We start from the raw sequence: 21,959 nt of genomic DNA on the forward strand, positions 1-21,959 counted from the left end.
TGTGTGTTGGTTAGCATTTTGGAGATTGTTACAACAATTAAATAACTTCACTGTTTTCTTCTATTCAAGGTATGAAGTCTTGATTCTTTTGAAATCTGTAGCAAATTCCCTTTCACTTCAGTGAAAATAGAAAGACAAAATAGGTGAAATCCTAGTTTGTATTTGTTTTTAGGACATGCATTAAGTTCAATTTTTATGTGTAGTATAGTTTCAGTCCTTTCCTGTTTGCCAAATCAACGATGTGTAAGTACTAAATTTTGACTCAACACCTTTTTAATGTGACAATTCCAGTACCCATTGTTGCACAAGGCGAAAAAAATCCCACGAGTATTAAAACTTGGTAACAGACTAGCCCATGATCCATAGCTGTGATGTTACAATATACAGCTATTCTGCTACATAGTCTATGTAATTGATACTGTATTAGCTAAGCAGAAGAATTTATATCATAATGCAAATGCACGAAGATGGAAGAACTGATCTGAATTTCAAATGCATATTATGACGGACAAACTTTTGTAAAACTGTTGCAAAACTTTTGGTGTAATGATTTGAAAACCAGAATTGCAAACAAGGTGAGTATTTTCAGGAGCTCACTTGTTATGTATATAATTGCAGATGAAACTCATAAGGCAGGAAATACTGATTTTCTGCTTTTGTCGTGGGTTGCATTCGACTTTGAAATTGGTGGGCATAACAACCACACTTCCATTTCAGCTAATCAAACAGTAAATATTCAGCTGAAATAAGACACCATCATTTAGACTACTGAACCATAAAAGAAGGTGGAGAAGAGGAGGAGGACAGGGGAAATGGGACAGTCCCTTGCAGAGCAAGGGTGTCACAAATTCTGAAGTACCAAGCACTCATTCTAGATCCTGAGGAGTATAACTTGTTGAATCAGTGCTTCTGAGAGAAGCAAAAGAATATATTAGATAGCATGGCTGAAAGACAGAGAAAATATTTGCGCAATGGCAAATTCGCATAGGAAAAAAGGCTGAGAGAATGTTTGAGGGCTAAGGTTTGGCTGAAAAACAGTCATGGAACTGTAAGGTTTCTTTTGTTATTTGATACTTACCGTGCTCAGGAAAGAATATTTTGGGCATTCTTTGTACGTTGCAGAAGAGAATTGCTGCATTCCATCACTCTGATAGGAGTCATTTGTAAGAACCCAGAGATGTGGCAATATACTTATGAGTTAGGTCAAAACAGGTAAAAATATATCCATTATGTTCTTATACCACTGTTTGTGGACAGGACAACCATGTCATGCGCAGTAATGCCCTGATTTTACAAAAAAAAAAAAAAAAAAAAAAGATGTATTAGGATAACTACTAAAGAAAACTAATCTACAGCACAATAATATGGCATCAAGAAAAATGTCCCTTATGCCTGGGGGATATATGCTTATATTATCACTAAAGATTGTGCCCCAAAATAATATAATAATCTGAAAAATCAAATTGCAATTAGTTATTTTTCAGTGGCTTATTTGTTCTGTGGATAATAATTAATAAAATCCACAGTAAAATCTGCTTAAACACAAATGTAAGCTTTTGTCTTTTCTTGTTTCTCTTTTCTTTTTTTTTCTTTTTTTTTAAGCCTCTTTTAATTTTAAATGACCTAGTGGTTTTTGTTAGGTTTATTGTACATTCATTATTCACTTGTCATATTATTATTCTTTTGCTGATATTAAATTCACTGAAACAGTCAGCAAAGAATGTGAATCTTGTAAGTCCACTTAATGATTTTTTTTTTTTTTCATTCGATGTAAGAGCTAGTGGAAGACAATAAACTGAGCCTCCCAAAAGATTAGTTCATTTCTTAGCAGTGGATGGCTTTGACTACACTATCTTGCAAAGCTGTCTAATAGAAAACTGCTCCATTTGTCTGTCTGTAAGACATGAGTAATACTTTCCAAATCTGAGTGAGGCTGCAAGGCTAAAATATATTAATGAGCACTGGGTGCTCTGATAGCACGTGATGAAAGACACTAGTAGTTCAGTAGGTTACTAAAATGATGACAGGATACTAGACCACATTTTTTTTTATTATTCATTTCAATTAATCTATTTTGCCATCAAAAAAGAGAAAATAAATTTAACGTTAATATTTCTATGCTCCACGTTATCTGTGCCACAATAGCACAAGAGGGCCACAAGGATAACAACTCATGCTCATCACCCAAGTGGTTTTAAAATTTAGTAAAATTTTATGCTACATCTTCCCCTTGTATTTTGCATACTGTTTTATGTGTAAAAAGGCATCTTATTATTTGATGGGTTGGCCCATGTATGTAAGGTGAATTTAGGTCAGACATGAACTGACAATCAATGGACTCCTTTTAAACATCTTTCCGCTACCTGTATTGCACAAAACTGACTAAACCCAACACAAAGCTGTGCTGACTGGATTTCTAGACTATCAGAACTTGCAGGAAACCTGCTGATACAAGACTATAAGATACTATCCTTTAAATTGCTTTTCTTCACCTAATTAAAAAGTTTGTTCCTAACAAACTTCAGCTCCAGGAGTAAATATTGGGTGAAATTCATCCTAGCTCAAAGAGTTTGTGACAGGCTCTTTGCAACCATTTAACCACCATGGTTTTCTACCACTGGCTTCAGTGGGAGCAGGACTTAAGTGCTGTATAACACCTGGGATAAATTTCAGTCAAGCAGGACCAAAACTGCATTACAGTCTTAACTGCACATCCAAAAAGGCCTAATAAATGTCTCTTTTTTCTTTGCATAATTGTGCTTTTCGCCTCAGTAACACAGCCTGCTACTATGTTTGCAGCTTCAGGTTCAAACATAGTAGGTTTTATGCTCTACATTTAAATATGCACCTTCCTAAGTTGCTTCTTGTTTTATTTAATTTAACTCTAATTAGTACCCCTGTTGAGCATGCTCCGGTGTCTACCAGTTCTGCCTCTGCTCCTGCACCACATGCTTCTGCACATCAGCCTGCTACCGCTGCTCAAAATACAGCCAGTGTGATGACACTATCAGCAGCCACCTCAGTAGTACAAGAGTCTTTCTCATCCTCCTTCCAAAGGTAATGCTTCATTGCTTTGTCCTTTCGCAGATACACCCCTGTATGGCTCTGGGAATGCTGCATACACATTCTTAACTTAGGAATGTAGTATGTAAAAGCGGTAGCCTATTTTATATGCTTTTAGATATTCTTTCTTATTTTATATATGTTTTCTTATTTTGAAGTATGTTCATGTTTGCAAAGAATTTGCAACATGAAACTGCCCTAAAAAATAACAAAAAGTAGCTTTAAGTCTGCAATACAGTTAACATGTTCAGAAATCAAATCTAGGGTTAAAACCAGAAATGTTTTTTCACCACTTGTAATAAAACCAAAACAACTCCTTGTAATAGTTACAGTGGTTGAATGAAGGTTCTTTTAATAATGTTTCTGCAGTATGACATGAAATGGAAAATCAGAAAATGTCATTTACTCACATGATTGAGCTTACCATATTGTAGCACGTGTCAGTAGAACATGGTGGACAATGAGCAATATGTCAGCTAAACCACGCATTTGATGATTGAATTGCCCTGTAAGGTATTAAGTCAATTAATTTCTATTAGATTTATCTACTCTCTTTTCTCTAATGAGATTTAGCTGTAGAGCTAAAGTGAGCTTCAAGGAGGTATGCATTCATAACACTTGTAGTACAGTAGGAGTTACAGTTGTATATTAAAAGTTGTCAGTCTGTGAAGAAATGCATGGGATTTATACTGCTGTCACATTATAGTAATTTTGGGGGATAGTAGGAATGAATTCCTTTAGTGCATATTATTCTTTTCTCTTAGTTTTTTTTCTACATGAATATTCCTAAAAGATGTGTATTTTAGCATGCTTTAAAAATCCAAGGAAAAACACACTTCCAGTAATGTAAACTACTTTAAATAATTGTGACCTAAGATGTTGTCTGTCATATCTTAGATGTGTGCAAATGGAATTGGAAATGTTCTCTTTGCTCTATTTCTTGTTTAATTTTTTCTAGTTGACTTAAATTATTTATGTATACCAACTACTTAGTTTCTCACTTTAGTCAGTTTTTACTTAACCATGACCTACTGGACTCCAGTGTTTTTATTCCAGTGCAAGAAAATCAATCATCTAGCCAGCAAAGGAGGTTTGAATAAGGTATTAATCTGTAATTCAGAACTGTGCTGTAAGGCACTTTCACATGAAATAATGATATGGTGTAAGTAATTTTTATCCCTCAGTTGAAACTGTAACATGAAGAAAATGGATTATCTAATATATGCTTCAAAAATAAGTGCCTCTACTAAACTAATCATGCCAATGACTTGTGTTTTAAATAGGAGAATCTTTTGTCTGGTACTGCTTGCATATTAAAAAGTCTAGCTTGAATTCAGACTCAAACATCTATCATTGACAAAAGTGCTTTCCTGAATATTGTCTTTCTTAGTTATCGATAGACTCTGGTTTTAAGATTTTTACATAATGTGTGCATTTTGTCTTGTGTTCTGTAGGAATGTGCTTGGTTGTGCTATTCTGTAAGTCTGCAGATGTATGCTACAGAAAACCTGTTCCTGGTAACTATGCAGCAGTCCTCTTGTATCTGAACTCCGACAAAGCTTGATTCTGATGTCACTATTTTTGTCCCTGTTAAATTATTTTGTACATGCTTTCATGTGTCTTCTGCAGAGTGCTTGCAGCCCCCAGCTCTCTTTCACAGCCTAAGCCTTTCCATGGATCCAAGAACATGTCATTAGCAGCTTCCACTATTTCATCTGCTATCTCATCTCAGTCTAGGTATATCTGTAAAGCTCTCTTCTTTTTCTTTTAACTTAATTTGTTTTTATTCTGTATTACTCTCTCCAATTTAAGGTTTTCAGCTTCTTAAGAGATTGGCTTGGCAGAGACTATTGAAAAGCATGATGTGTTTAAAGGAATAGCCTTCTTGCTTATCTTTCACATTAAAACCGAGCTAGGAAACACCTACGTTTTAGATTTAGGATATGTGACCAAAAGCTCCTCTTGGAACAAAGGTATTTCTGTTGGTTGGCTTGTCCTGTTTTGACATCTTAAAATGAAAATATTTGTCTAGTGACACTGGGTGGGAATGACAGGCTTTTTTTTTTCCTTCCCCTTGGTAAAAACACAGGATCACAAGAATCACAAACCTTCTTTTATTGTGCTCTTAATCATGACTAACAAAAGACCACTGATAGGGAAAGGTAGCATCTATCACTAGAAAGAGAGAATGCTGCTGTACTGCCTCACTGCTAAGCCTTTTCATTGCTTTCATTAAAACTTCTGAGTTTTAATGAAAGACTGAGGATAAAGCAGTAGATTTTAAGATTTATTATTTGAACATAATCTTCAGAAATAATGAAAAACTGCAACAGCAATACATTTGAGATTATAATTATCCACGTGTCTCTTATCTTGATATAAAATGGTAGTTAGGAATCACCCAAAGGTGATGTTTGAAATGAACAAAGCATGCAAGTTTGAAGGCTACACATCAAGAAGTATAATGACGTTTCTCAAGAGTATCACAGAAAACAGCAGTTAAGTGCTATGCACAGGTACATACTTGAAAGCATTTTGGTTGGCTTCATATCACTGAAACCAATGCAAAAATGAAATAGGTTCAGAACAGAAGATCAGAAGAGGTCTGAGTTTTAGGATGTAAACATGGCTGTTTACATTGAAGTATGGTAGCTATGTTGGTCAGGAATAGAGTGTAACAGTTACTTGGGACAGATTGACAACTGCTGGCATAGCTTTCATTTTCCATGCTAGCTTTTGGTATAAGAATTAGATGCAAATATCTTTTATCTTCTGGGACAAATCTACTCTCCCATAAAAGAGCTATGTTTTCATTGCTGTCTTGGAAATGACAGTTAAGCAACAATTATGTATAATTTACATACAAACAGCTAATAAATTAGTATAAAGACAGCCATTATTTGCTGACGCTACTTGCATGGCTATCTTACATAATACTATTTCTTGATTAAGCCTTTATCCATTTCACTTGAATTTCACATTCTTTTCAGGAGGAGAAGGGAAGCAGTGTGGGGCCTGGAAACTATAAATTCATTTGTAATTATGGATCAATAGGACTAATCAGTGCGAATCACAATTTTAATGAGTAATGAAGATAAAAAGATCACCTTGAGATATTAAAATTTATTTCCAATTCAAATGGCTTTTATCTCCTGCATTAGATTGGCATGGACCATTTCACCCTTTCCTGCCCCTTTGAAAGGAAGCAGGTAGTCTGGGGAGGCTATGCATCTCCATTCTTGAAGGTTTTCAAGACACCATTGGCTAAAACACTGAGCAACCTGGTCTGACCTCGGAGCTGGCCTTGCTTTGAGCAGGAGGTTAGATAAGAGACCGACCTCCTGAGGTCTCTTCCAACCTGAAAGATTCTGTGAATCTATGAAAAACAACTGTCCATTTCAGAAAGCAATGCTTTAATCAGGCTACTAAAAAATATTGCTCGTACCTGGCAATTATTTAAGTCAAAGATATAAGATCTACATATATCAGCTTTATATGCCATTGCCCTAAAATCTTACTTGCCAATGGATGACACAGGTATCATGCTGACATACACTTCAAGCTGTTATCAGCAGGCAAATGTTATTGTCTTAGCTAATAGCTCTCTTGGAAGATCAGTAATTCAGCAAGCCTTGGGACATAAAGGCAAATCAGAAACTTGTAGGACCTGTAAAAAAAGTTGATTCCCTGATAATCAGGTACAAGAAGTGAATTCAATTTGGATTTTTGGGTGGTTTTTGTTTGGTTTGGTGTTGGTTTTGTTTTTTTTTTTGGAAGGTTGTGTTGCAGCTGAAATAGGTTCTTTATCTTTGTGCACTACTTCCCTGTTTGTTTTAAAGACTGCCATGTATTATAGCTGGTGTATTCAAACATAAGGGACTAAAACTGGCTTCTAAATTAATTTATAATTCAAATTTTTGAGCATCTGATAGTTTTCATTTAGAAATCAAGCAATGCATTAGCATGCCAAAATATGGACTTAAAAATCCAATTTCAGCTTGACATATACCATTGGAGCATTGCAGCATTTAATATAATTTTAGTTCAAAATAAAATACGGATTACCTTAGTTAGAACAGTACCCTCATCCTGTAAAACATGCCCAGGGAGAATGAGGCTGAGATTTTACCACCATTGTTCCAGTGTTTGTTGTTTTTTTTTTCCTTCTAGATACCTTAAAAATGTCCACCAAGAAAATGCAGGAGGATTTCCTGATCAATGTTCTTAACTATTTAAATCTGATTTTAAACTTTGGTAGATCAGTTCTATAACGATTTTGCTTTTGTGAGCAAAGGCCGTATGCATAACACCTAACATGAGTAAAATCTTTATAATGTTCCTAAAGAGGAATGTTTGAAGTAAGTCATTAATCCTTAACTGATTATGTTGCTCTTACTTTAAATCTGCAATGTTAATCTTTTTTTTTTTCACTTAACGATCTTACTTACAAAGAAGAAAGCATATCAGGAGTGTTTTAAATAAGCTGCGAATCTCTTTATGCAATTGGTTGTTCCATCTGGAGGGTAAAAGCAGGGCAACCAGTGAGACAGCACTCTGGGAATACAAAAACAGGAGAAACAATGGAAAGAGTTACAATTATGGTTCTAAAAGGAAGGCGTAGCTTCTGTGATCCTAGTATTTTAATCCAAGCACTGTGTCTGAGGTAAAGGGAGGAAAAACTCTTCTCCAGGAGCTGGAAAAATAACTGGCATATGATAGGCTTCTGGTAATTCTGGCAAATGTGGGCTGTGCTCCTGTGGGATGTGATTGTCGCCATGTAGCCCTGCACTTAGACAGGAGCTGTGTTCATTCTGAATCCTCTTGTTTCTGAGATCATACACTGTGCAGGCTTTTAAGTACTTTCTGTATTTACATAAATGAATCATTTAGGTTCTGAAATGATGCTGCTTCCCCAAGGAAAAAAAAATCCTACCTAAGACTCTGTTTAGTAAATGAACTGTAGAATGCTACTGCAAGGGAAAGGTTGAATGTGATGGCTTTATGTTGTTGCTTCAACTTCTCACAGACTGTCCTTTCTGTGGGGTTGTCCTAGTTGCCTCATAAGCTAGGAAAGTTAGCTGATCTTTGGACTTTGGTTCATTCAAGGTTTGTTTTTAGGATTTGATGCAACTTAAGCTTATGACACTGACAAAAACAAACTCATACTTATTTTTCTGTGCTAATACAAATGGTGAATGTCAAAGCAAACAGTCCAGTGGTTGAATTAGAATTCCACAACTAAAGAATGAGCAAGAATGGATGAGAGTGACTTATAGAGCAATATACTCAGCTCATAACATAAATTATGTTACCGTTATTCAGGTTTCACTATGATTCCTAGCTTAAATAAGATAATCAAAATGTAATGTAATACTGATCTTATATGATTATAAATATACATGTTGCTTGCTTTAGCACTTAAGAGCACCTCTTATTCATAAGGAAATTCACTGTAGGACAAGATATCCTAATTTTCTTGGTATATTTTTTTCAAATACAATTTTTGTCTCATTTTAGTTTCAACCGGCATTCTTCCACCTCCATCAGCTACCAGTCAAAGAAGAGGTATAAAAATGTTTTGTGCAGCTACTCTACCTTAAAAGCACTTAACAAACCAGTTTATTGCTGCTAGTAGGCATCTTGTGAAGTATTAACATAAAAATGACCTGCTTAGAAATATTTACTCTTTCTTTTTCTGACAACTAATAGTTTTCAGAACCAGTATTTAATTTGCTGCCTGTCACATGCCATTGGCTGCTACAGATAAATTCAGTAAGGGTGCTTTCACTGCTTTTCGAGATGCCATTGCTTCCTGTTCCATCAAAGCATCTTTGATCCTTAGGGCATCTTTTTATTCTTTCTTTCTTTCTTTCTTTCTTTTTTCTTTTTTTTTCTTTCTTTTAATCACACACTATTTCCTTTTCTTCAGCAGAAATTCTGATAAATCTTTTAACCACTAAAACCTTTAATGATATAACACTTTATTTCTCTTTGACAAGCCTTTTTGTCTTCCTTACTGTATTTAATATGCATCATACACTTGTAAAAGAGTTCAGTAGTTGACTTCTTTTCATTTTGCCATGATTTCGGTACTATGAATACAATTTTTTCTGTGTGTGGTTGTTTTTGTTTTTTTCGACTTCATTTCCCTGAACGTACAAGGAAATCTAGTAGCATGGTTTTATCATGCTATTAACTTTGGGAAACACTTGAATTTTGAATAACCATTTTTCTTCATGACAGTCTGAGTATCACTAATCTGGCTCAGAAGTTCTTTATGTATTTTGTGCATTAAGAGAGCCTCAAATGAGTCTTTCTACCAATGGACCTGCACGTAAGGCTATATGACACATCATTTAAAATCTTTTAATCCACACTGTAAATATTGATCACTGATCCTATAAAGGTAAGTATGTTTTCCTGGTTTTCTGTCTAGTTTACCTTGAATAGTAGATTTTAAAACACGGAAAAGTCTTTTGATAGTGTGTATTCAGCTAAAGGCATTTTGAAAGCTCTATGCAAAGCCAGTGTACCTGAAGCGTACATCTTCCTGTCTGTGCTACGGTAGGAGCAATGATCCTCTGTCCAGTGATCCCGAGCACAGTGCGTTCTTATGCACTACAGACGAGGACATATCAACAGGAAATAGGTGGTAAGAATGGAAAGTAAAAAGTCTTACTGTGCTTAGAACAGCTTTGGCAGTTACAAAATCACAGCACAGTTCACAACAGAATTTACAGTGAATACAAACCCACCAAAAATAGTTTATCTTGGAGAGTCCTGTTCACTCATGGTATAGTGGACCCAAATCCAGCCCTAAGCTCTGGACTAGGTACAGAAATAATTAGCTATAGTCATTGTAGCAATAGCTCTGTTTCTAGGTCTTACTAAATAGACAAAATGAATTAGCCTGAGGCAGCAATGCTATGCAAACTAGATCTATAGTATAAGCATTGTCAGAGTCGCAAAAAGCTATGTTGTGAGGATAGGTTTATTTTGTTCAAAATTAAAAATCAAAAGTTTACATTTGTCAGGATGCTTTTTACCTGTACTGGAAGGAATTTGCTGGGTTTGCCGTATGTAAAAATTATAACATGTTCTCTCCAGATGGCATCTACTTCTACTATTAAAGAAAGTACAAGTCAAGATAGACCAATGGTCTGGCAAAGCTGGACGCTTCTTTTCTTATGCTGACAAATGTTTTCCTATAGACAAAGCCACTATAGAAATAACTCTTAAACTGTCAGCACAAATGGATAGGGATCTGGTTCATACAGATAGTGAAACTGAAGGGAAAAAGAAAGTAAAACTATGTTATCAAGGTGAGTAAGAATGATGCTCAATAGTGAATGGTTTTTCTTACTGCACGCATCTCGGTATCTGTTGCTTCCCTTTCTTGTACTTCTTTATTCTTTCTTGTTTGCTTTGTAATGCTCTTTTAGTGGTCTAAGAAACAAAGTCACTACAAATAGAATCATCCTAAGTAACAGGCAAAGAGAAGAGGCATATATTTCAATGTGTTACTATAATCAAACTGAGAATCACCCTCTGAGCCATAAAATAGAGAAAAACGATTTCTTATTGATATTTGGAATCCTGAGCAAATGTTTTTAATCTAGGAATGCAGAAATTGCATCATAATATTGCGTAATCACATGCTTTTGTGTTATCTGAACATTAGACAAATTTACATAAATTGTGGTTTCAGCCTAAATAGGGAAAAGAGTTAGTTTCAGAAATGTTTTTTAAAGGTCACTACAATCTTTTTGAAAAGACTATAATGCTTATAAAACAGTAGTTAGTATTTGTAGTAGTAGTAGTAGTAATTGTGCTGAGCCGGTATCTTTTTAAGTCAACGAGATATCCCTCATTGATTTATCTTAGACAAGAACAGGCCTATTTGTTTGTAGAGGGACAGAAAACCCAAACTTTGTATGCATGTTCCCAAAGTCTGATCCCTAAACTGAGAGTTCCTTTAATAAATTTGTCATATTCCTTCAGTAAGCTATTTTCTGTGACAACAAGAGCAATTTGGCATTATTTAAAATCCTTATTCGGTTAATTTTTCTTTCCAAAGAATTGTCCAAGCCTTTCTGAGCAATGATAAAGACTAATGAATCTCACAGTATTCTCTCTGTAGCTCTAAAGGACAGTTCTTCTCGGAGTGCTTTGGAAGCTGCCAGATCTGTTATTTCATAATCAGTAACTTTTGCTGTTTATAAAGTTGCTTGTACCTTCATTTTGCTTTTAGAAACACAAGCCAGTCATATACACCAACGCCAGTTTCTGGAAGCTACGGTGAAAGTCCTGCTGCTTCAAAACCGAGAGTTGTTACTACTGCCAGCATAAAGCCCTCTGTCTACCAGCCAGGTAAGGTGACTTCAAAGTAATGACAGGATTCAGAACAAAGTACTGAAAGGATTCAGAAAAGAAATACACAAGCATTTCTTTTAGAAAAAGAAAATGCAAAGAATGCACATTTTGCAATAGGACACACACGTATGAGGAAAGATTTATATACATGGAACCAAATGCTGCTAGTTGCTAGTTTTGCTTCAGATTATCTGAAGATCAAGGATTATGTTGTATTTGTTTTCTGCTTTAGAGTGAAAATGTGGAAAAAAAGGAGGAAGAAGAATAAAAGCAAGGGAAAAATCTGTAATAAACAAATGTGTAGCCTGACTTTTCAAAAGAAAATAACCCAGCGTGCCCAACTAGGAGCCCAATGACACTTCAGAATTGATAAAATAGCTTAAGAATGCACAACTCGGGAAGAAGATAAAATAAGTGAAGGTAGCTAGAGTAGGATATATTTGCAAAATACATAAGGCCATATATTGAACTTCTTAAACTCAGGCTTATATTTGAAATAAAGAATGACCTATTAAAGTACTTCGTAATGCTATGCTTCCACTTCCCACAGCTCCAATTACTGAAGGAATATATTTTATTATTATAAACAAGGAGCTCCAGGACAAACTCAAACACAAAAAGGAAGCCTACAGAGGGTGGAAGCAAAGTCAGGTAGCCTGGGAGGAATACAGAGAAACTGTCCGAGCAGCCAGGGATCAGGTTAGGAAAGCTAAAGCCCTGACAGAATTAAATCTGGCCAGGGATGTCAAGGGCAACAAGAAAAGCTTCTATAGGTACGTTGGTGATAAAAGGAAGACTAGGGAAAATGTGGGCTCTCTCCGGAAGGAAATGGGAGACCTGGTTACCCAGGACACGGAGAAGGCTGAGGTACTCAATGACTTTTTTGCCTCAGTCTTCACCGGCAAGTGCTCAAGCCACACCACCCAAGCCGCAGAAGGCAAAGGCAGGGACTGGGAGAATGAAGAGCTGCCCACTGTAGGAGAAGATCAGGTTCGAGACTATCTAAGGAACCTGAAGGTGCACAAGTCCATGGGACCTGATGTGGTGCATCCGCGGGTCCTGAGGGAACTGGTGGATGAAGTTGCTAAGCTGCTATCCATCATATTTGAGAAGTCGTAGCAGTCCGGTGAAGATCCCACTGACGGGAAAAGGGGAAACATAACCCCCATCTTTAAAAAGCAAAAAAAAGAAAGATCTGGGGAACTACAGGCCAGTCAGTCTCACCTCTGTGCCCGGCAAGATCATGGAGCAGATCATCCTAGAAACTATGCTAAGGCACGTAGAAAATAAGGAGGTGATTGGTGACAGCCAACAAGGCTTCACTAAGGGCAAATCATGCCTCACAAATTTGGTGGCCTTCTGTGACAGGCTTACAGCGTTGGTGGATAAGGGAAGAGCAACTGATGTCATCTATCTGGACTCGTGCAAAGCATTTGACACTGTCCTGCATGACATCCTTGTCTCTAAATTGGAGAGACACAGATTTGACAGATGGACCACTCGGTGGATAAGGAATTGGCTGGATGGTCGCACTCAAAGAGTTGCGGTCAACAGCTCAATATCCAAGTGGAGACCAGTGACGAGCGGAGTTCCTCAGGGGTCGGTATTGGGACCGGTGCTGTTTAACATATTTGTCAGCGACATAGACAGTGGGATTGAGTGCCACCCTCAGCAAGTTTGCCGACAACACCAAGCTGTGTGGAGTGGTTGACATGCTGGAGGGAAGGGATGCTATCCTACCAGAGGGACCTTGGCAGGCTTGAGACGTGGGCCTGTGCAAACCTCATGAAGTTCAACAAGGCCAAGTGCAAGGTCCTGTACATGGGTCGGGGCAATCCTAAGCACAAACACAGGCTGGGTGGAGAATGGATTGAGAGCAGCCCTGAGGAGAAGGTCTTGGGGGTGATGGTTGATGAGAAGCTCAACGTGACCTGGCAATGTGCGCTTGCAGCCCAGAAAGCCAACCGTATCCTGGGCTGCATCAAAAGCAGCGTGGCCAGCAGGTCGAGGGAGGTGATTCTACCCCTCTACTCTGCTCTTGTGGACCCCACCTGGAGTACTGTGTTCAGCTCTGGGGCCCCCAACATAAGAAGGACACGGACCTGTTGGAGCAGGTCCATGAGGAGGGCCACAAAGATGATCAGAGGGCTGGAGCACCTCTCCCATGAAGACAGGCTGAGAGAGCTGGGGTTGTTCAGCCTGGAGAAGAGAAGGCTCCGGGGAGACCTTATAGCAGCCCTCCAGTACCTGAAGGGGGCCTACGAGAAAGCTGGAGAGGGACTTTTTACAAGGGCATGGAGTGATAGGACAAAGGGGTAATGGCTTTAAACTGAAAGAGGGTAGATTCAGATTAGATATAAGGAAGAAATTCTTCACTATGAGGGTGGTGAGGCACTGGAACAGGTTGCCCAGGAAAGTTGTGGATGCCCCATCCCTGGAAGTGTTCAAGGCCAGGTTGGATGGGGCTTTGAGCAACCTGGTCTAGTGGCAGGGGGGTTGGAACCAGATGATCTTTAAGGTCCCTTCCAACCCAAACCATTCTATGATTCTATGATTATTCATTCATGTGGAAAATATGCTCCTTGATGTTGTTTAAATTTCCTTTGTATTAATGTGTTACAAATGGAGTGAACTTCTAAAACCATTGATGACCAAAATCTGAACCTTCAAAATGAACAAATTAAATGAGGCAGCAATATAAGTCTAAATGCACTTCTGTTTCAAATTAAGCTTGTTCTGATCTTAGCAAGAGAATTAAAAAGTTGATTTCTATCATCTTGACAGTCAAGTAAATATGAGAAGGCCAAGAATTCTAACAATCTTAAACTCTGTCTTCTGTAATGCTCTATCTCTGGATCTATTGAAATGAAACCCGTGCAAACTTAGACATAAAGCAGACAGATCAGTTGATTGATCTTTGTATTTGAGATATAAAGGTGAAAAAAGCCAGTTCAGAACTATCATGAGCTATTTAAGGGTCTCAAAGTCAATAAAGGTTTCAGCTTTTCCTCATTTGCTTTTGGTTAAGTGTGTCAGCATATACCATGTTCTCACTGAAGGCAAATGTTATTATTTTTGTCTTGCAAAAAAAGCAAAGATGAAGACAGAGGATTTATTTCCATAATGCAGAACAGAGCAAACTGTGGCAAGTCAAAATATCTCCTAAATACACTGATTGATACTCATTTGGGGGAAATATAAACTCCAGATCTCAATATACAAACGTGCCACAGAAATAAATTAGTAGCTATATCCAATTAGTAGCTGTATCTGTAAAAGTAAAAGCTGGCTGTTGAATTAGACTCAGAATAAGAGGTAATGCTTTTGTTTTTTCCTGTGATGGGCATCATCTTTGCTATTGCTGGTTGTGAGCCCCATTGCCTCCCTCATAAAGGCTTAAAATATATACCATGGAAAGTATGTTCTGTGTCACTATGTATACAACGAACTTACTTCAACTTGTATATATTGTCTGCCTGCGTGTGAAAAATTCTTATTTTGCAGACACTGTAAGGATATAAGGTACTCTAGAGGATAGGAGAAAATTCAGAATAATATGTAATGTGATATATTACAAAGACAAAATTCAAACAGCATTAAAGTTGGCAGGTAAAGAAACAGTAAGTCTCCCTGTATTGTTTAAGAGTTTGAGATATACAATGAAGGATTCTAAAATACCTCCATAATTGAACCCCAAACTGACTCAGATACAAAAAAAGATTAAAGAAAGATATTTTATTCAAGATGTTTGGTTTTTGTTTGGTACCTTTTTAAAGTTTTATATATTTCATGTAGTACCGGTTTTAGAACAGGATCTGGCCCTAAAGATGGTTGCAGTTGCAGTCCTGAGCAAACAAGAAATTGTCACTTGGGAAGTAATGGAGGAAATGGCATTTCCTGTGACAGATGGGAAAGAGTACTTTGAAACAAACCATCAAGATAGTTAGAAAACTTCCTCACCCAACTTTGTCAATGCATATAAATTCTGTCCTGCAGTGTAAAATGCAGCCTTAATCTGAGAGGACCAGCTGTTCTCAAATGATGACATATGAGATCACAAAATCCATCTTTTTCTTCCAACCTAAGTGCAACCTCAGGCTTTTGCAATAACTGCAGTCTCACGTTAGCAAATAATTTCTTAGGCTTCTATTTTTGTAAATCCACTGTGTGAAAAGGCCAAAATAGTGGAGATTACTATAAGGATTTGCAGTGTAGAATTTAGAAGAGGAATGTCTTTATGCTAGCCCTCAGTGTTAATGAGAATGAGATTACTTGCTTCCCTTAAAAATGTGGGCCAGTAATTTCCAGATTAAAACACCCACCAACAGCCTCATATATGCAATATCCAGAAACGTGAATCAATCACTAAGAGGGTTTACAAGGCTTTATAATCGGTCTCAGATTGAAAAAAATAATGGGGTTAAATTTGGTTAAACTGACACCAATGTCAAAATGAAACTGCATTGTTGAGTATCTGGCTTAGATAGGAGTAATCAGTAAGTCTACACTTTAAAGAAAAGAAAGAGTACTACTTTGACTAACCTAACTCTGGTGGGGATTTTCTGCTGCTTTGTTTTCTTCCTATGGGGAAAACTGTGAACTCTGTAATCTTTTCTCTTCTCTGTCGTGTAAATTTCATAACCCGTTTTTAAAAGGAGCATAGATTTCTTTTCTGAACAAGGTCCACTAGATGGCGGAAAATACTTGTGTATTCCTTTCTTATAGGCTTTCCCAGTCTAGAAAAGTGCTTTCATATATTCCAAGCAACCCGAACGCCAGTTTTATACTTCGAAGTAACATGATACCTAAAAGAAAGAAAGCAGATCTTTCCTTTTAAATCCGTAAGTCCAAATAGGACTACTCAAGCGTAAAGACCTGATCCGCTCTTTCAGAAATTGGTAGAAATATTCCCACAGATCTCAATGAACTTTTCATGAATCCTAAGCACCTTCAAGACTAAAACAGCAGGTCATGTACCATCTTTCATTTTAAATTCTTCTAAATAAGAATGGTGTCTTCTTATAAAGGACTTGTTGCATTATCTGCTTTGATAATGCAACAGTATGTAGGAAAACAGTATATAGGAACAGTATATAGGAAAATTTTGGGCTTCAATGATGCGGCTACTAAATGTAGAACAAGCCAAATCAGTTGTGATTATTAATTACATTTGTTATTGGAAAATTATTACTAAGAATAACAATTATGTGTTCTACTAACAAAGGAAAAAAAAAGGAAATTGTTCTCACAGTGCAAGCTAGTATGTAAGACTAAAGCATTTGAGACTATATGAATCTTTACTAAATGAATCTTTGGTAACATGCCTTTTTTCTTCTGGAGGGAAAATATCCATTGATCATAAATGAAGAGCTAATAGAGAGAATTCCAAATTCCCCAGAAGCAAGGCATTGGCATGTTCCTATGGCTGTTAAGAGAGATAACAGGATAACAATAGCCCCATTCTTTCTGTCCTACTATAAGAGAGTCTGAGGGCTGAGAGAAACAAGGTGGTAGAGGCTGGGTTACTGAATTATTTAAAGTATTCATTTTTGAACAGTTAAGGGTCAGCTCATACAATACTGATATTTTGAGAATCTGTTCTCTGATATACTGAATCTTAGTACTTTTTACTAGCAAACAGCACCTTTTATCTGCTGCATATATGTTGGAAGACTTTGAAATACATAAACATGCAAGATGAATTTGTTTGGCAGTAGCTACTACGACAAGAGTGTTGTTCATATAAGCTTAGGGATATAGCTATAAGATAGCAAGATAATAATTCCCTCTTAATAACAATAGCTAAAATCTCAAAGTTAGTGAAACCTTTCTAATACATTGCAATGACGCTATTTTAAATCAATAATAATTCCAGCCTGTTCACAGGGGGAAAATATGTTGTAATAAATCCAGCCTGTAAAATTAAATGATAATGGCTGAAAGAGAACTCAAGGGCAGTTGTGAACACCCAACATTTGTCATTTTGCAATAATTCCCCTGGTATCTTCTTTCAGCAACTGGAAAAAAAATTTACTTTGCTGCTTTATTTTACCATGGCAAGTAGAAAAGATAGAGTAAAAAAAAAATAGAAGGTAAAGAGAATGAAAGGCAAAGACCCTTCCCCAGTGTTTATCCTACAAAGGAGTCTAGATTAATCTGAACCCAGATAAATCATATGCTGTCTACATTGGTTAGAATAAACAAACTGGAAAAATAAAACACTGACATTGTGAGATTAAGGAGGAAAAAGTGAAACGTTAAGAGGTTGTAAGCTGAATTTACTAAAGATAATCATAGAAAAAGACATCTGAACAATGGTACCTGGACTGCATTTGTTCTTCACTTCTGGAACTCCGGGTTTGAATATCTGACCATTTTGTTAGGCCCTCTGTGGGATACACTGCCGTACTTTGCATGAACAATTATTGGCTCTTGGGGGAGGGAGAATCTTTTCACAAAACTGAGTGAGCTAGAAGTCACCTTATTTAATTAGAGAACCTCATAGGTGGGAGCCTTTTGAACTCACCAATTAGAGATTAAATATTGCCTTCTAATTTTGCCTAGCTTAATACCGTAATACATAAATAGCAACAGCCCCAGGGTTTAAAGAGATTGCATATAAACTCTCTGTTCTGACATCTTTAAACACTGTTTACCATTCCCGAGTTAAGAAAAAAAGAAGCCTCAAGCTAAGGTGGGATACAGTTTTATGAAGCAGAAACTTTTTTGATGCCATAGCATAAGAAAGTTTTATCAAGAAGATGCATTAGATTCAGCTCTGAAGTCAATAAAAAGAAGAAAATCAGAGATCACTGGGTGATCACAGTGGATTGATATATATGCACTTTAAGCACCTGCAATTGCCAATAATCAGTGTGTTATTCTATGTGGCAGGGTGTAGGCTAAGGGAGGAGTGTTAAGTAGAACATAATCTTCTCACCACTTAATTATCCAGAAAGATCTATGTTACATTTGGAACCCTCTTCTTGATTGAAATACCTTTCTACCTGCAAGCCTCTTAAAACTGTAAATGTTGTATTTGGTCATCATTTTATTGGCACTGGGATCTATCACCCAGAGCGTTTGCCTAGACCACAGAACTGACTTCTGTTCTCAAATCTGTGCTCTCTCATTGGGGCAAAACACTTAAACTCTCCAAGCTTCTGTTCCTCCTCACACAAACCAACAATCATTCACTTCTTTGTTTTCCTTGCAAAGGAAAAACTGCTTTTAGTGCTCCTGTACTTGGCAAAGTGAGGCAGTTTCTTGGGCAGTGACTTCAGTCCTACACAATGCAAGATCTGACGTTTTGAAAAGAGCAGGGCAATGGGAAAACTTGTCAGTATGTGCAGACTCTAGCTTCTGCTTATTTTTATGTGACAAAGCTCCACCCAAGATTGGAGCCTGGTGCATACAAACACAGAGGCAGTCTGCACTGAAGATTTTATGTGATAGTCAAAGGGTAGAAGAAAGGAAGTATATTTCTATTTTATACATGGGAACTGAGGCACAGAGATACTATGCTTTGCTTGAAGTTGTACAGGAAGTCTGTGGCAGAGCCAAGAACTGAACTGAGATCAGTCATAACTGCAAGTCTGGCCTTCCTCTAAGTGCTGTTGGCTTTGTCTTGCTGGTCATGTGAGCTGAATTGGCTCCCTCAATATTGCTTCCAGTGCTCTCTATCTCTGTGTTCCCTGTGTGAGCCTGTTTTTCTTCAGAAACCTAGGAGTAAAACCTACAAATGATAGATAACAGTGACATTTGTGGAAAACGCTGCATTTTAATGAATATAATAAGATAAAAATTTAAGCATAATTTCATATTGAAATTATGGGGAATTTCATCTAAAATTTTATTACATAATCTGGCTTTTCTGGTTTTAACCTGTCTTAAATAGTTATATGGCAGTCTTTGAAATTATCACAGAATTGTCATATCCTACTAGAAAATGAAGCGGTGCCCTTGAAAATTGTCTCCATAAAATCTGTAAAAGCCAGTAGGCAATGATTTCCGTAATGCATGTGGATTAAAAGTCAATGATTGTGCTGATATCCTTGGCCTCAGTCCAGAATTAATGAGCAATAATGGGATAGGCCATAATAAAGTGTCATCCAATGCTTTTATTTTTTGTGTGTCGTGGAGTACCCTTTGGTAAGTGTTGCTGTTTTGCCATCGGAAGAAAGACTTTAAAATATTTCTTGGTTTCTTTTGGGATACTTAAAACAGCACCAGCACCAGTTCATTCCTACACCCCTGCCAACACTGAGCCTGCAAGTCGCCCTCCCTGGGTAACAGATGACTCCTTTTCCCAGAAATTTGCACCTGGAAAAACCACCACCACTGTCACAAAGCACATCCTACCAAGGGGTGCTCCAGTACCACCTCCTGCCTCTACTTCTGCTTACGCATCTCCAGTTTCAACTTCTTCCCAGGCTCCTGCAATAGCCCGGGGAACAGTTCAGAGAGCTGAGCGTTTTCCAGCCAGCAGCCGAACTCCTCTCTGTGGGCACTGTAACAGCATAATTCGGTAAGGTCATGAGGTTTTGAAGAGGGATGAAGCAGAAAAAAAAATCAGACTGGTTATTGTACATTAATATACAGTACCAGAGCCTAAGACTCAGTTAAATTATCCAGCAGGGATGTCTGTTGTCTGCTTCATTACTTTAACATTTCCAGAGCTCATTTTGCTATTGTGTGGTTCACTTTTTATCACTGCAAAGTTATACATGCTAATTATTTGTTTCTTGGATGCTGTGGCCAATCACTGTTTGTTTTTTAAACAAGTTTCTGGTCCTAAGGTACCCCTTGAAGGAGGTACATACAACTTCGTTGGGACAGTTGGGGGGATGGGGGAGAGGATTATGGAGAGAAAAGGAACAAGACATCATTTTGGAACAGCAGCCAAATGTAATTTTGCTTTTGTGTCTGGAGAAAGATAATGCCTACACTCTATTAGCAGTGATTCATAGCATGCCTCTCCCTTCTCCTCTCCCAATTCATTCTGCTGGACCAGTGCCCATTGTTACCCTGTGGACTGCTAACCAACTTTAAGTAATCCATGTTTAATGACAGTCTCCCCCACTAAAAGGAGCTAGTTTGGTGATGTGGAACTGCTGATTATTGCCCTTTATACATTCTGAAATGGAAAGACTCCAGTAATAATCACTATATCTAATTACAATCAAGCGCAAATCACCAAGACGAATTTAATGTGTCTTCCATATAATCAAACAGCAAGTTGTCATCTGATAGTCTGACATTTCTAGAACATGCTGCATGCAGTGATCTCTAGATGAAACGAAGGCAGGAGACTTCAGGAGCTATTGTGAGGTGTGGGTGTGTAGGTTTGGAGATTTGCCTGCTTTTTCATGCTTTCAAATAGTAGCATTATCTTCTGTGTTACGACCCTTGGCCTTTTCCTGTTGTCTTTGCAGCTGTTTAGAAAGACCACTTATAGCTATGTAGATATGAAAACAATTGATGATTTTTCCAACAGTTGTCTGTAAATCCAATGTATATGACTAAACAATAATGAAATATTTTAACTAATTGGCAAAGTGTTTGAGTAATGACCATTTCTGTTCAGGCTTCTGGATCTTAGTTTAACATGCACCTTCATGGTTCAAGTAGAATGCTTGTTATACATGTATGCAGTGTCTAACAAAGTGGGTTTGTAATCAGGGTCATTCAATCTTTTTGCAATACAAGTAAGATAATTACGATTGTTTACAGGGGTCCTTTCCTGGTAGCCATGGGTCGCTCTTGGCACCCAGAAGAATTCAATTGTGCTTACTGCAAGACATCCTTGGCTGATATGTGCTTTGTGGAAGAGCAGAATAGTGTGTACTGTGAGCGCTGTTATGAACAGTTCTTTGCACCAACCTGTGCCAGATGCCACACTAAGATCATGGGGGTAAGAGGACAAGTTTAACCTTTTCTCCAACTGTGTGGTTCACTGAAATAGTGAAATAGTTTAGACTGTAAGCAGTGAATGTAGATATTTAATTATTTCCCCCTTTTTAATAATAATTTCCCAGCCTGTTGATTATTTTAGAATGAGAAACATACTATTTAATAATAATTTTTATCTATCCGAAATCTTGGATATTTCTGTACCTTATTCAATTCATAGATAGAATATGTAATCTAATTACCATCTCACTGAGTGTAAAGTAAGTAATGCTTTCTGGATAGTTCTTTGCTATCCGATACACACTATGTTACTTTTATCTATCTTTTCCTTATATTTATAGTAAAAGACTTGAACTTGGTTTTTTTTTTTTCTTATACAGCACTTAGTCTAAATTTCAATGGAGAAGTCAGTGATCTTGGGGAGAGGCCCATTGCTCTTGCTGCACCTCACTGGTAGCTAGCAACACTGCTGCCAAGAGGAATTCTGCTGACTTCTTATAGTTAAGAAAATACAGAATAAATACGATCTGAATTCCAGAAAGGCAAAAATAAATGCCACTTTTGTCTTAATGTACTCATGCTTAGATACAAGTAAGTTTCTCTACATATAC

At 37.3% G+C, this 21,959-nt stretch overlaps 1 protein-coding gene across 1 annotated transcript in view; it reads left to right on the forward strand.

Annotated features, from left to right (window-relative positions):
* Window positions 1–21,959, forward strand: part of LDB3 (LIM domain binding 3) — a 121,686-nt gene that overhangs the window by 94,047 nt on the left and 5,680 nt on the right. Inside the window, exons 10-15 of the mRNA XM_075154308.1 lie at window positions 2,893–3,057; window positions 4,693–4,800; window positions 8,581–8,628; window positions 11,315–11,433; window positions 19,663–19,963; window positions 21,169–21,349. Coding sequence (XP_075010409.1) covers window positions 2,893–3,057; window positions 4,693–4,800; window positions 8,581–8,628; window positions 11,315–11,433; window positions 19,663–19,963; window positions 21,169–21,349 — 922 coding nt within the window. The remainder of the gene's footprint in view (window positions 1–2,892; window positions 3,058–4,692; window positions 4,801–8,580; window positions 8,629–11,314; window positions 11,434–19,662; window positions 19,964–21,168; window positions 21,350–21,959) is intronic.

This window comes from Calonectris borealis, chromosome 7, assembly GCF_964195595.1.
Source record: "Calonectris borealis chromosome 7, bCalBor7.hap1.2, whole genome shotgun sequence".
NCBI classification, from domain to species: Eukaryota; Metazoa; Chordata; class Aves; order Procellariiformes; family Procellariidae; genus Calonectris; species Calonectris borealis.